At 36.8% G+C, this 14450-nt stretch overlaps 1 protein-coding gene across 3 annotated transcripts in view; it reads left to right on the forward strand.

Annotated features, from left to right (window-relative positions):
- INTS6 (integrator complex subunit 6) overlaps window positions 1-14218 on the forward strand; it is a 46867-nt gene extending 32649 nt beyond the window's left edge. The window contains exons 8-18 of one of the 3 annotated variants that reach the window (XM_054213291.1): window positions 1170-1322; window positions 1459-1591; window positions 2101-2195; window positions 2608-2718; window positions 4486-4569; window positions 4678-4804; window positions 6119-6261; window positions 6924-7158; window positions 7909-8280; window positions 8769-8862; window positions 13004-14218. In XM_054213291.1, coding sequence (XP_054069266.1) covers window positions 1170-1322; window positions 1459-1591; window positions 2101-2195; window positions 2608-2718; window positions 4486-4569; window positions 4678-4804; window positions 6119-6261; window positions 6924-7158; window positions 7909-8280; window positions 8769-8862; window positions 13004-13097 — 1641 coding nt within the window. In that variant the 3' untranslated portion in view covers window positions 13098-14218. Of the gene's footprint in view, window positions 1-1169; window positions 1323-1458; window positions 1592-2100; window positions 2196-2607; window positions 2719-4353; window positions 4570-4677; window positions 4805-6118; window positions 6262-6923; window positions 7159-7908; window positions 8281-8768; window positions 8863-13003 lie in introns of all 3 variants that reach the window. The other 2 variants (XM_054213281.1, XM_054213300.1) reach the window with 2 other exon arrangements.
- Window positions 14219-14450: the final 232 nt, after the last annotated feature.

The following is a 14450-nucleotide window of genomic DNA, read 5'->3' on the forward strand; positions in this document are numbered from 1 at the left end:
TTCAACTTCTTTTGCAGCCTTTGTATTTCTAGTATAACTGCTTCATGGCTTGGTCAAAAACTCCACCACAACTATTTATTGGAGGCAACTTCTTTGAAGAGAATTGCAGTTCCTTCAGTTGGTTGAGCCTCCTGTTTTGTGTGCACTCGGACAGTACTCCTTCCTCAGAGTGGAGACGCTCAAGGCAAGACCAGCTCTGTGGGCAGATAACATTTGGGTGGCTCATCCTAAAAGGAAGAGGCTAGAGCTTATAGACATAGAAAAATTACTTTCAAGGCGAGATGGTAGGGAAGGTCCAAGAAACCCTGTGTTTCCCTAGTTCATCTTATATATTTATTAGTTACCTTCTTGTAAAGACAGTAAATGGAAGGAGACTTCCCAGTTGAGCTATTCCCCAGATTCTAGTGGCCTTGGAGGAGGCTTAGGGTAAGTATAAGAGTTTACGTTCCTCTCCTGAAAACCCTTCAGTGGAAGGCGTACAGCTCCAATTTTCACCAAGCACAAAAAATCGTCTTTCCCTTTCAGCAAAAGAGATTTCAAAAATGTTGTTAACTTACACTTGAAACTCAAGGCACAAAGGCCTTTTCCCTGTGATGAACATTAAAATCCAAACACTGAAGTTGCTTGAATTTAAATATTTTTTCACAGGTCTAGTTAAAATGCGAGTTCTTCTAAAGCTTGTTTTTTCCGAATTCATGCTGCTCTTGGTCATTATAATTCAGTTTGAATTTTGTAACCATTAAATTTGCCAAGAAGGAAAAGTGCTGGAGGAAGTCAGCTAATGCAAAAGTACAGTGCCTGCTTCTGTGGGGGACAGAAGTGTGCATGCCTCAGAGTAGCACTGAAGAATTTCTTTTGGTCTCCACTGGGATTTACTTCCATTTGCAAAGTTTTTTGTGAATATGCAAGAAGTTTTACTTGCATACTGTTCTAGACTTACTAGGTAAAATAATTGGCGTTTATTTAGAAAATAAGATTCCTTCAGATTTTAAGACAGTGCTAACATCATATATTAATTGCTTAGGACTCAATGATAAGTATGAATCCTGTATTGAGTAGGCTCCTTAAATATGTCTGTTTTTAAAGAATCTGTATTACTTTAGTTGTCATAGCACAATTGCATTTTAATTGTCGTGCAGACTTACTAACAGTGGAATGCTTATGTTTAGCCACCTCGCACATCTCATCCTGTGGTGAAATTCTCCTGTACTGACTGTGAACCGATGGTCATTGACAAACTGCCTTTTGATAAATATGAGTTAGAACCTTCACCACTGACCCAATTTATCCTGGAGAGAAAATCCCCTCAAACCTGCTGGCAGGCAAGTAGAGTGCATGCTGAACTGAGGTTATTTATAGAATGCTGTTTTTTATAGACTTAATTTTATAATCAAAATAGGATGTAAAACTTCACACAATATTTTTGATTTCAATACAATATACTGTGTTTTATTGCAGGTATATGTGAGCAATAGTGCAAAATACAGTGAACTTGGTCATCCTTTTGGTTACTTGAAAGCTAGCACAGCGCTGAATTGTGTGAATTTATTTGTGATGCCTTACAATTATCCAGTCCTCCTTCCGCTGCTAGGTAAATACCACTTCATAAAAATTTTCTTAGGTGGTAGGCAATTGAAAAATTGATCTCATCTAAATAGATTACTGCAGTTAATGCCAGTATTAATCACACACCTGTAGAAAGGTAGAATGTTGAGCAATGTATTGTCATCAGTAACTTGCTTCACTTGTCACCAATTGGCTGACCTTCGTGACCCAGTCTCAATATGTAAGATGATTTACTTAATCATCATACTCTCAGGTATCTTTTGGTCTCACTTCTTTCATTATTTTCAGAGCCTTTTTTCCTAATCTGTTGTCTCAGTTACCAATTCAATTTGATAAGTAATTCATCAGGTGCCATCTTTTGGCTGCAGCATTAATCTTGTGTGTGTGTTTATTTAGTTTAGTGATATGTTAAAATAGATATATTAATTTAAGCATTCAGGAATTGGCATTTCTTTGAGAGTTTCTTTTATTAGAAAAGAAGATACAATGCTATGTAGAAATGTCTTTCACTTTGTCTCTTTTTGTAACCATCAGATGACTTGTTTAAAGTACACAAGGCAAAGCCTACGTTGAAATGGCGACAGTCATTTGAAAGCTATTTGAAGACAATGCCTCCATATTATCTTGGGGTAAGATGACTTACTGTGTTAAAATTTCTATTTTGTGATATAACTGTATTTATCTTTCCATTATGGGTGTATTCTCTATTTCAAGTAGAATGTGTATTTAAGAAAGAATAGCTGAACTTCAGGCATAATGATACTTACTGTTTTCACTGGCATTCTGTGGAAGGCTTGAGACATGACTGTTATGAAAATTTCATTAGCTGTGACTCGTATATAAATGATATCTCTGTTAATAACTGATTCTGTATGAATGGACCAATGCTTTAAAACAACAAAAAATGCTGCCCTGAAAGTCTTTATTTTTTGTCTTTCCTAACTTTGAGGACCTCAGGTTTTATTTGAAATGGATACAATTAGTTGAAGTATGTATACTACGCTTGTTAAATATGACTGTACAATATATTCCGTGTTTCAGCCTTTGAAGAAAGCTGTGAGAATGATGGGAGCACCAAACCTTATAGCTGACAATGTGGAATATGGACTTAGTTACAGTGTCATTTCATATCTCAAAAAGTTGAGTCAGCAGGTAATGTTGAAGCAAAAGTGCAGTAAAAACTTATTCTAATATCAGGATAATCTTAAAATACTCAAGTTCGAGGACTTTGAAGGAAAAGAGAGCAGAAAGATGAAGTTAATACTTTCCATAAGCAATTAGCAAAAAAAGGCATTTTTGTTTTCTGAATTGAAGGGAAACTTGACATTTAAATATAGACTTTATAGACTGGACTATCAAGATAGATATGGAGGTACAAACTGATATTTTTTTTGTATTTAAAGAGCATTTTTACTTGTACACACAGTTATATAGTTTTGTCCAAAAGAAAACGTGTTGTCTTACCTTAGATGTTAAAGATGTTCTATCATTTTTTAAGAAACTAGAGATTTGTACTTTGTGCATCTGAATCAGAAAGTGTCCTTTCTTTGGCTTGTGAAATGAAATGGAAAGTGTTCAGTAAACATGAAGTAAACTGACATAATTCAGAATCGTAAATAAGGATACGGATGTAGAAGTTGCAAGTGACCTTTTGAAATTGTTGACTGTGTTCAGAATAGTGCCCGTATCTTTGACTAGTCTCCTGCACCAGCTAAAGCATTTCTGCCCTGCTACCTCCACTTTTATTTTGTTGAACTGTGCATGTTAAGCTTTCTTGTTCAAGATAATAAAATGATGCAGTAGGCTTGAAACTTCAAGAAACAGTAGTGCGAGTACTTGTAACTTAGCTAATGAGTTCTTATGGACCAGCTTTTTCTTAAAACATTAATATAAATGATTATTTGAGGAAGCAAACCTCTTAAAGTTTGCAGTATATCGTATTAAATCATAGTCATATTGCTCAGTATTCTGTGAACTCATCTCTCAACATAGACATCTTAGACTCCTAAAATGTAATGACATGCACTGCAAATTGTACTTAAAGCTTTTCTAACTTGTGAAAGGCTTTGCCAGTAGAGACTCAGTATTCTTAATAAGTACATATTCAAATTTTGAGTAATCTACAAATTTACGTGAATCTGCAAAACCAATGTTGGCAGGTGTATTACTAAATTACTTTTGGCTCTTTGTTCAACTGTATTCTGCCAAAAAGCTGGTGTTTATGAACATGCTTAATTTTGGTACAAATCTAACATAATATTGGGGCTTAGGTCTGTCTAATCAAACAGAATTGGGTATTACCATGTATTTCATATTTATTAATGTTATGACTATTCGCATTGAGCTTTAAAATAGTTGATACCATTGTGTGACTGATCGCAACTATAGTTGTGGGTGAATCGGTCTTTTGAGAGGTAGTGTTCAGCTGTTATCATAGCAAACAATCTGTGTGAGTACAGATAGATTTGCAGAGAATTACTAGTTAAATCATGGCATTTTGTGAAAATAAAAGCATTGCATGCATATTGGTGCTTAGATACCATAATGGGCAGCAGAGGAGAAATATGCAGAAGACGTAGGCACGAACTGTTCACTATATTTAAAATGGTAGTAAGCATTAAGTGGTTATGTATTTAAGCACTCCTTAAGCACTTATCCTGGTTATGGTCGTCATAGTGTGTTAGCACATTGTTGAATCTTCTAGGTAGGAATTTAAAATGAATAAGTCTGACTAATCCTTTTAAGAGCATATTGTCAATTTTATTTATTTATTTATTTCAAATTAAGGCCAAAATAGAGTCCGATAGAGTCATTGGCTCTGTAGGCAAAAAGGTAGCGCAAGAGACTGGAATTAAGGTCAGAAGCAGATCACACAACCTGTCTATGGCACATAGGAACGATTTTCAACATCTGCTACAGGGGATTACTGGGGAAATTCCTCATAGACCTCTAGACCTCAATATGAAGGAGTATGCTGGGTTCCAAATAGCTTTGCTGAATAAGGTAAGCACCACTGTGTGTAATGTTGTTATTTTCAATATACTTCCATTGAAATGCTAGATACTGTTTCATACACGGTATTAATTGCAACTTTATTTACTGGAACCATAGGATTTGAAACCTCAGACTTTTAGAAATGCTTATGACATACCCAGAAGAAATCTTTTGGATCAGTTAACACGAATGAGATCTAATTTACTGAAGAGTACTCGCAAGTTCCTCAAAGGGCAAGATGAAGGTTAGTTAACAGTTTATTTTTTTGCCTAACTGTGATATGATTGGTACTAAAAAAATGAAGACTGTAACAAATAGTGTAGTTCTTTAAAACTTACTGGATACTGCATTTAAACTGCATGGTTTCTTAAGTTTTTTTTTCTCCTTAAATAACTTACTGGAAGAAAAAATAGTGAAGATAGAGAAGATGCAGATTCACTGCATCTTCTGAAGAAGACTTGGAGAAGCCCACTGAAGACTTGGGCTTTTACATAAGATTCTTTGTTCAGTTCCTTTTTTTCCCAACTTTCATGATATATCTGAGAAAAAAATCACAGGGCAGTTCTGAACATTATGATCTCTCTCCGTAGAAGTGGATTGTGAGCAGTGGAAAAGTAAGCTCGCTCTCTGGGTGCTGCCAATGTGATTCTTTTGCCCTTTAGGCCAACAACAAATAGTTCAGTAGTCTGCTAATTTATTCCTTTACCTTTCTGCTGTGTCTTCTGGCAGTGCTTTATGGCATCTTAACAAACAGAAGATCATGAAATAAGTGGAGAAAATGAGAAGGGCAACGCAAATGAAAGTGTGTGTTACATTAGTCCTGCCACTACTTAGGTCAGATTAACGTCTGTGATCAAGTGATAATGTCATGTGAAATGCAGAAGAGTTGCTCTTTGGAAGCACATAAAAACTAATGTTAAACCACATAAAAATTAAACCACATAAAAACTAATGTTAGGGTCTTTTCTGCTATTTCTGCTAGCATATGTTTTGCTTGATGAAAGGCTTGGCAGCTTTTAACTAAATCCATAAGAAGTTCAGAAACAGGTCCTATGGATTTTAAGAATTTGTTGATTCCAGTGGTCAAAAATCACTGTGGCTTTGCGAAAGTGCTAGTCTCAACAATTAAATTTTGTGTGGCTAAAATGGAGCAGAATTATGTCAAAGCTGTATGCAGCACGGCATTACTACTTTGCATTAATGTAGCTTTTGTTTGTAGTAATGTTTTAGTTATTTGTTCCCAGTCTCAGTTATTTCACCCATCTGCCCTGTTGAAAAGTTGTGGGACACATTGGAAAACTAACATCCATCCACTATTGCTTATTTCTGTGTCGTAATGATAAATGTACAAGATACATACTGGTTCATTTAAGCAAGTTTTCTGCACTCAAAACACGATGTTATAAGTACCACTTAGGCAAGAATAATGGTGAGTTTTGCACATCTGTTTTGTTAATGCATTTGATAAGACTGAAAACTGGAGGTGTGAAGTGGATGTAGACTAAATTCTCATAAGGTGAGCAGTATCATATATTAATAAACCCTTCTGTTATGACAGATCAAGTTCACAGTGTACCTATAGCACAAATGGGAAACTACCAGGAGTATCTAAAACAAATACCCTCTCCGCTTCGAGAGCTTGATCCTGATCAACCACGAAGGCTCCATACATTTGGAAATCCATTCAAACTGGACAAAAAGGTGACGTTTCTCTAATGCTTTTTTAAAAACTGTGCTAGTGTGAGTGCTATTGATTGGACCATTCAAAGAGCAATGTATTGGAGAAACACTTTGAAGTATTTGGAAAAGTAGTGCTTACAAGAAAGTCTCAGAGATGTTTTTCTGTCAATAGTAACCTATGGAGGGCAGTCTTTACCGGAAACCAGTATCATGCCTCTGAATTGCATTGTAAACGAAATATGTTTATCACTGCGGTATAGCTAATACCTAATCACGTTTCCTTTACCAAACATCCCATAAAAAGCTTCACATAACTTTGACAGCATGGACTCTCCCCTTTGTCCAGATTGGTCTTGGACTTTACCAAATTACCAGTATCATTGAGAGCTCTTATTTTTGAGTCATTTTGCAATGACTGAAAAGGAAGTTTGACAGCCCACTTGATTGTCTTACTTGGCAGACTGTTGGATAAGGGCCTTAAGCACATTGGTTTAGTCTAGGAAGTTTTGATACGGTTTTCCTGTATTACTTTGGTTGACAGTTGAGAATTCAGTGCATGATGGCATGTAGAACATAGTTGCCTTATAAACGGTAAACATCATAACATCAAAGCGTTTGTACTATTTTATATTTTGTGGTTTTGGCTTAAAGTTTAAAAATTCTCCCCATTAAATTACTTACAGGGAATGATGATAGATGAAGCAGATGAGTTTGTATCAGGACCTCAAAATAAACATAAAAGACCTGGAGAACCAAATATGCAAGGGATTCCGAAAAGACGTCGTTGTATGTCCCCCCTGCTCAGAGGTCGACCGCAAAGCCCTCCGGTTGTGAATAACCACATTGGAGGAAAAGGGCCACCAATACCAATCACACAAGCACAGCCTGACCTTGTTAAACCTATTCCTATTCACAAAAGTAAGTGAATCTCCATCATCTTTAGGGAGTTTTGTTTTTAACTTATGCAAAAAACTTGTTTATATGGAAATACCATTGTCTAATTTCCCAAATATGGCAATTTTGTCCCTCATTTTTTTGAAAATGAAGTATTTAAGTGTGTGTCTGGGCTTAATTACAGAAAGAGTTAATGTAGTCCTCCAGAGAGAAGTCTCTTTCATGTGAACTTCCCCGTATAAACAATGTATTTCCTGTATTGGATGAGGAGACAACGCAAACAGTCAGAAGGGTGTTCTTCCTTTGCCTGGGAATTCAGATGCTCAAAAAGTATCACAACATGAAGTTCATTTGAATTTTGCTGTAGTGCAGTGAACTCAGTTCTCATAGTGCGGAGTTGAGGTGCTGTTGCAGGTCTTGCTCGCTGTTCCGCACTAAAGTAAACTTTGTCAGTTGAATTTAACGGGGAAAGATAAGCAGTTCATAAAAGCACATTTTCAGGTGCTTTTTCTTTTGGTGGTAGTCCATGTAGCAATTTCCCTTTTCATATAAGGAATATACCTGTAATTTTTTTTAAAGCCATTATTGCCAGCAGATATAGTAATGTGCTCAGTGTTACAACCCACAAACACATTTTCTGATACCTAGCGTGTACTGTAGACTATACAAGCTGGAGTGTAGCTTTACAAGAGTTTAATACTGAACTGACTTGTAGATTTCTATCAGATGATAAAGAATGTGAAACTGGCAAGTGTAATCTTTGGTTTTTTTCAGCATCAGAAACAAATAATGAGGTTACAATGGATGATGTGGTTGAGAATCATGTTACAGACCCACTTTCATCAGACGTTTTCCCGAATACTGTGGATTCAGAGTTTTCAATGTCCTCTTCTCCATTCAATTCATTGGATCGACCGGCAGCTCATACAGAGGATGTAGGCCATGAACATTTAGGGAATAACTTGAATGTTGATGGATTTTTGGAGAACCATGAGGAATCAGGTAGTAAAGAGCAAAGTACTGAAGAAAATTTGCCAATGTCTTCACCAAGCAAAGGGAAAAAACCAGTGCATTGCAGAAGTACCAGAGAGATTAATATAGAGATAAGAGCACAAATTATGAAAGAGATACGGAAACCAGGAAGGAGTAAGTATACCAAATCTCTCTTTCAGATGATTGGCATGAGAGCTAGACAAAGAATTCATATTAGATCACTATTTTAGAAAAATACTGAACCATGAGACTGAAGCAAAATAAATTTAAAGCTGAAAAGATTTTTTTTAAAACCTCTGCTAAAAACTTCCTATATGAATGATTGGAACAGTGTTATACCTATCAATGTTCATGAAAGTCATGTTTTTTGCATTATCAGTATTAGATAATATTAGTATTAGCTTGTTGGGTGTTCTAGTAATATCCTAAACCACAGTATCCTGTGTTTTTGAATGTTAGTGTTCATTTAGCAGTATGTCATTGCTATCAGCCTGGCTGACAGCAGATAGATCCTAAAAGCTTGCAATAACTGAATGAAATCTGTTACATTTCACTCAGACTTCTCTCGGATGTATTACAACAGATACGTGTATAGTCCTCTCTTAAGTAACTATGATTTTGCTCTTCTCTTTATCTTTAAGAGTATGAAAGAATTTTCTTTTTACTGAAGCACGTACAAGGAAGCTTACAAACCCGACTGATATTTTTGCAAAATGTTATTAAAGAAGCTTCAAGGTAGGTAACTGAATTGTATTAATCTTATAAAACTGCACCATGTACTGCCATACATAGCTGCTTGACAACTTGCTTTGCACTGAAAGTAAATAATTCCCTAGAAAAAAAAAAACAGAAACATGAACTTCCTGATGTGTGGTGTTTGCAAAAGCTTACCTTTTTGCCTCAGATTTTGTCATAAAAATGTTAGCAGCTGTAACTGCCAAATCACCGTAAATGTAAATGGACAATGGTATAGAAAGAGAAGACAACTTTAGAAAATCATTGAAGTTCCATAATTCAAGCGTGAGTTTGAAAAGCTGATGGAACTGCATATTACTGTGAATTAGACTTTCAGAAATAGTTGAAATTCATTATTATGCATCAACTCAAATTCTTGTCCTAAAAATAGTTTTGAGATCAGGTACGCTCCATAAAAATATGCCTCTGCTCCTCAGATTTAATTCCTGCAGAGGTATTGTAGTCCTGTCTGAGGCGGTGGAAATGGGAGGCAGTTTGTCACTGGTGTAGAGAGACTTGCTGAGGTTTTAAACCCCGCGTTGTTAATCCAGGTAGAAACTGTTCCTTACAGCATCCTTAGGCTGACCGTACTTGCTCTGCCTTCCACATGTTTACTAAGAAGAAAGAAAGCAGAAACATGTGATTTTGATTGGAACCAATAGTGTTTGAATTGAACTAATAATTCCAGCATCTTGCTTGGATCATAAATATAACCGCAACTTTGAGGCTTATTTCAGAAGCCTCAAAGAATTGTCGATTTTTATTTTTTTTTTTTGCCCTAATCTGGTTTTGTAGTAGTCAACTTTTTTTTTTCCCCTGTGGCATTATTAAATAAATTTTACTGTTAAATAAAAATCAAAGTAATTTAATTTTTGGATAAAACCATGCTGAGAGTTTAAGGTACACTGAGTGTTGGACATTCCACACAGCTCCTCTAGCCTTCTACTGCCAGCACAGTGGGGCATATAGATTTATATAGATCATGGTCTTTTTATAGCAACAGTTACTTTATCATACTTCTGTTTGATCTGTCTTTATTGTTGTATCACCTGTCAGAGTTGTTCCATAGCCTATAGCTTATACATGCCTCCTCATGTCTGAGCATACCAAAACAATATTATTGCTCCTGGAGTCTGTGGCAGCCCTCAGTGGGGCTGGAATATTTTTGCGTCTAAAGTTAGGGTCTTTAGATCATTTGTAATTCTCTTTTCTATTGCACAGCCTCTCTATTCCAGTTGTCTTGGGTTGATTCTTTCTCTACAAAATTTGGCAGCGGTTGGGTGTTGCTGTCAGATGCATCAGAATTAAATCCTGTCTCCCACCATAGCCAACAGTTTTCTGCATCTACTGGTGGAAAAAGTTGGCAATTCCGTTTTTCTTGACTGTTGTTAAACTTCAATTTTAATTGGTTTCAGTGTAGGAACAACGTAATCTCTCTCCTTCCTCTTCTCTCCTAGGTTAGATTTTTATAGAGCGGTCATTTTATCCGCCTGGATAATGCTGCCTACAATCCCTATGTAGTTCTCTGCTTCTTTCCTTGTCCAGGCAAGCTATCATACTTAACCCTGTAGGAAACATCTTTAGGCTCTTCAGAGTTGTCAAGATAGTCTTTTGTTAACTGATAGCTGACCTTTGTAATGCCATGGAATGCAATCCAAATTTGGGATGCCTGCTCTCTTTCCCTGCTCCAAGGAACTCCGACTCTGAACACAGACTTAAGAAAGCTCTTCAGCATTTCAGCAAGGAAGTGTGTGTTTAAAAACAGTCCCCATTCGGTTCTGGAGGTTAATCCACCAGAGAGTTGTGAGGGGAGAGGAAGACTTCTAAAACAATCCACAGTTTTCAGCTTTTTTGGAAACCGACTGCCCCACAGTTCCTCTTCTGATAGCAGAAAAGCTGTCATATTTGAAAGGCAGAAATGAAGATGGGGTAGACACAGTGGATTACTTTTTTTTCCTTCCAGTCGGATCATAAAAATATTAAGGATGAGGAGATACCACCTCTCAATTTCAAATTCTTGGTTATTTCTATTTTGACAAAGACTTTTCCTATGCTTAGAAACACAGATCTGGCTCAGCCTGTGTGGGTAGTGTTAATGCTTACAAGGAGTCCTTATTGAACACAAGAGACATGACTTCCCAACAGATGACTATAACTTTAGATGCACAAAATGAAGAGTTATTTAGGAAAGGGCTAAAAGAAATTAGCTTAGGTAGTGGAAAGGTCTTCAATATTTCTGGAGTTGGCATAGCCATCCATTTATGGTCCTAGCACTAACAATAAGTGGAGGGTTTTTTTTATTCTCTGCTAAATAGTCTAGAGCAAAACCTGACAAAACATGGGTCAAAATTCTCCAAATCAACCAGCTTCTTAGTATGAGAAATCCAATTCCCTTTTATTTATTCTCTAAACTAAGAACTTTAAGCGGCTAATACATGTAGCAAAGCCCGAAGTGTGTACCTAGACAAAATGCTGAGAAATACCCGCTTGGGATAAAAGTGCTGGCAAGAATTAATACAATCAATTTCAAAATAATAATGAAGTTTTATGCTCAATAGCTAGAACTACTAAGAAAGTTTTATTAAGGGTACTAATTTCCTAGCAGAGTGAACAGTTGAATTAGAGTCTGTTAATTACAGTATTAGTTAATGTGGTAACTTGTTTCTGTTTCCTTGAAAAAAATTACTTGCTGTAGGGTTCAGCATTTGGAAAAGAACTTTCAGTGAGATGTACTGAGGAGCTGGACATAGTGCACTGTAAAACTGAATTCATGTGCCAACAGTAATGTGAGAAGAGTCAGCAATGTGTTTTTTTCCCACCTTCCACCCGGTTTTAAGTTTCTAGGAAATGTCTGCCATTAACTTGTACAGCTACTTCAGAGGGGCTCGAAGGTATTCTGGAAAGTAACATTGCCCAGAACATAAGCATGTTAAATTTTCACTAGGATATACTTTGCTGTTACTTAAATAATTTGACTTTTACTAGAGGGAATGAGAAGGGATAATTAGCTATTTCCCAGGTTAATACTTTTCAACAAGCAGGGAGTGGTTGTGAAAGCAATGAGGAAGAATGGAGGGGAAGCAGTACTTGAAGTGTGGGTTTTCTGTGGGGTTACTGAGGAGAAGTGGGATGAGAAGGGTGGATAAGGGCCCAGAGCATGGGTATTCACTGACATAGTAAGTGGTTGGAAATGGGAGCTTGTTTCCCCCTAGTCAAGCTGGGATTGTGGGGAAATCTGTGGTCTGGGAATTAGAGATGATGCCATGTTTCTGTGAGCCAAGAACATGGACCGGGAGGCCTGGCTGGGACTAGAGGCTTTTGCCGGGGTTTAATAAGGTCATACGACTGAACTTGGTGTATAGTTCAGAATAGTACTGAGTTGAGAAAGTGGGTGATCTCTTCATTGCTGCTTATCTTTGAGCATGTGTATGGCTGCCAGAGTACCGATCAGAAGTGGCTTCTCAGATGCAGAAATGCTGGGATGGGGAGGGGTAGCTGGAAACAGTAAGGAGCTGTGTGTGCTGAGGCAGGGCTGTAAGAAAGGTGACAAAATGGTCTGCTGGTCAAATTTATGTAATCAATATGGAGTAGAACTGCAGAGACTCCAGGTATGGATTACGCCTGTACTTTCTTTAATTTCTTTCTCAAACTTTTAATGTGTATTCCTTATCAGGAAATCTGCTGTGCACTGCGTGTGTAATGGCTGTTCCTTCACCAGAACAAACTTCACTTAGCTTTTGTGAATGCACCATGAAGGCATGCAAATAATCCCTAAAAGCTGTTGCCAGCTTTAGGATTACAGTTCTTTTGGCATATGTTTTATTTCTGTACTTCAGAAATTTACTTCTGGAAACAGCAAACACTTAAAGTTCCTGACTTTGAGGGCTGAGTGATGTTCATCAACATGCTAGAATAGATTATAGTAAGCACAGTTTTGTATTCTGTCATTAAATGGAAAAGAAAGTTAGTAGTTTACCATGACTTTAGAAGACAGCGTAATAAATATATGAGGTATCTGTAACCTCCTCATGCACTGGACCTAAAATAACAACTGAAGTTTCCAGGGTTTAGTAAAAGTTTTGTGAACGATGTTTCATGTGTTACTGTGTGCATCCATTATTATCCTTTCTTTTAAATACAGGTTTAAAAAACGAATGCTGATAGAACAGCTTGAGAGTTTTCTGGAAGAAATCCATCGCAGATCCAATCAGGTCAATCATATCAACAGCAGCTAAGAAACACTGCACACAAGAGAAAGCCACAGCAGGGCACTGCTGTCCTTACTTGCATTCATTTTTGACATGCACTCTTATCTCAAGTTCTTATACCTGAAAGAATGAGAAGCTGCTCTATAAAGTGATGAGAAAAGTATCCATCATCTTTTTTTTTTTTTCTTCACTTCTGTTATTTTTGTAATGTGAAAAATATCACAAAAACATTTTTATTTAACTAAATGGAGAACTTCTTGCTTGTCATGGACTTAAGTGTCACTTTCCCTCAGGTTCTATTTTTCTTAATCCAACCTTCAAAACTATCACCTCTTAAGGTTGAACTTTGCCAAAAAGTTGCTTTGTAATTTTAAAAAAAAAAAAAGCACATACATTAAACAAGGTAATGTTTTGTATATACAGTTATTTTGGATATATTATTGTAAGTTGTATAAATGTATTTTGAAAAATATTTAAGAAAAGCACTTTTGTTATTCCATCAATAAAAACTCTATTTTAATCTTTGTGTAGGACTGAGTACAGTTTTTATTGGAATGGTTCATTTTGCCTTCCCTTTCCAGAGCTTCTATACTCTATTATCAGTGTTAAAGGATGAAGAGCGGTTTTGTATCACTGGATATTCTGTTCTTAATCTGCGAACGAGTCGAAGGAAGCTAATGCTGAATCACAGTTACGGTAGGAAGATACCCTGTGACCTTGTGTGCTTTGCGTTTCGCTATTTGGTGACTGGCATAACAAACTGATGTACTTTTTGCACATCTACAGCAATGACAAACCCCACGGTTTATGAGGATGCAGTGTAGTAAAGCAGGGGTCAGTAGCCTTTGAGGAATTGTGCACAGTGTTTTTCTGTGTCAAGTTTTTATGTGTTTACAAATGCTGTAACAGCCAGAAGGTGCTGCTGCTTGGACGCAAAATATCACTGAATGTTTTATTGGCCGTGTCTTTCATCTGTTCTAGGTGCTCCTAACTTCTGGAAAGCTTTGTTTGATTTGGTGGGAGCAGCCTCCCCTCTGATGCTTTTCCTAGGTGTCAGTGGTTTGCAGTCTTCACCCAAAATATATATGGGCCTGGTATTCTGATGCTTGTGCCACGAGTTGCTGAATCTTGTACTAAAACACTCACTGTATCCCAGCTTTTGTCAGGATGCTGAAAATAGCATTTTTCTAGATGCTTTTAGCCTCATTCAGTGTTCCTCAGGAATGCCCATTCTATGCTGTGTTAATTTAAAAAAAAAGTAGAATAAAAGCTAGTAAAGGTAGTAGTACTACCTTTTTTGGCAATAACATTTGTTTGGTCACTGATTGAGTAGGTATTTCTGCTTGCTACCTGTTCGGTCAGTTTTGAAACAGCCTCTCA

Source organism: Rissa tridactyla, chromosome 1 (assembly GCF_028500815.1).
Source record: "Rissa tridactyla isolate bRisTri1 chromosome 1, bRisTri1.patW.cur.20221130, whole genome shotgun sequence".
In the NCBI taxonomy this organism is placed as follows: domain Eukaryota; kingdom Metazoa; phylum Chordata; class Aves; order Charadriiformes; family Laridae; genus Rissa; species Rissa tridactyla.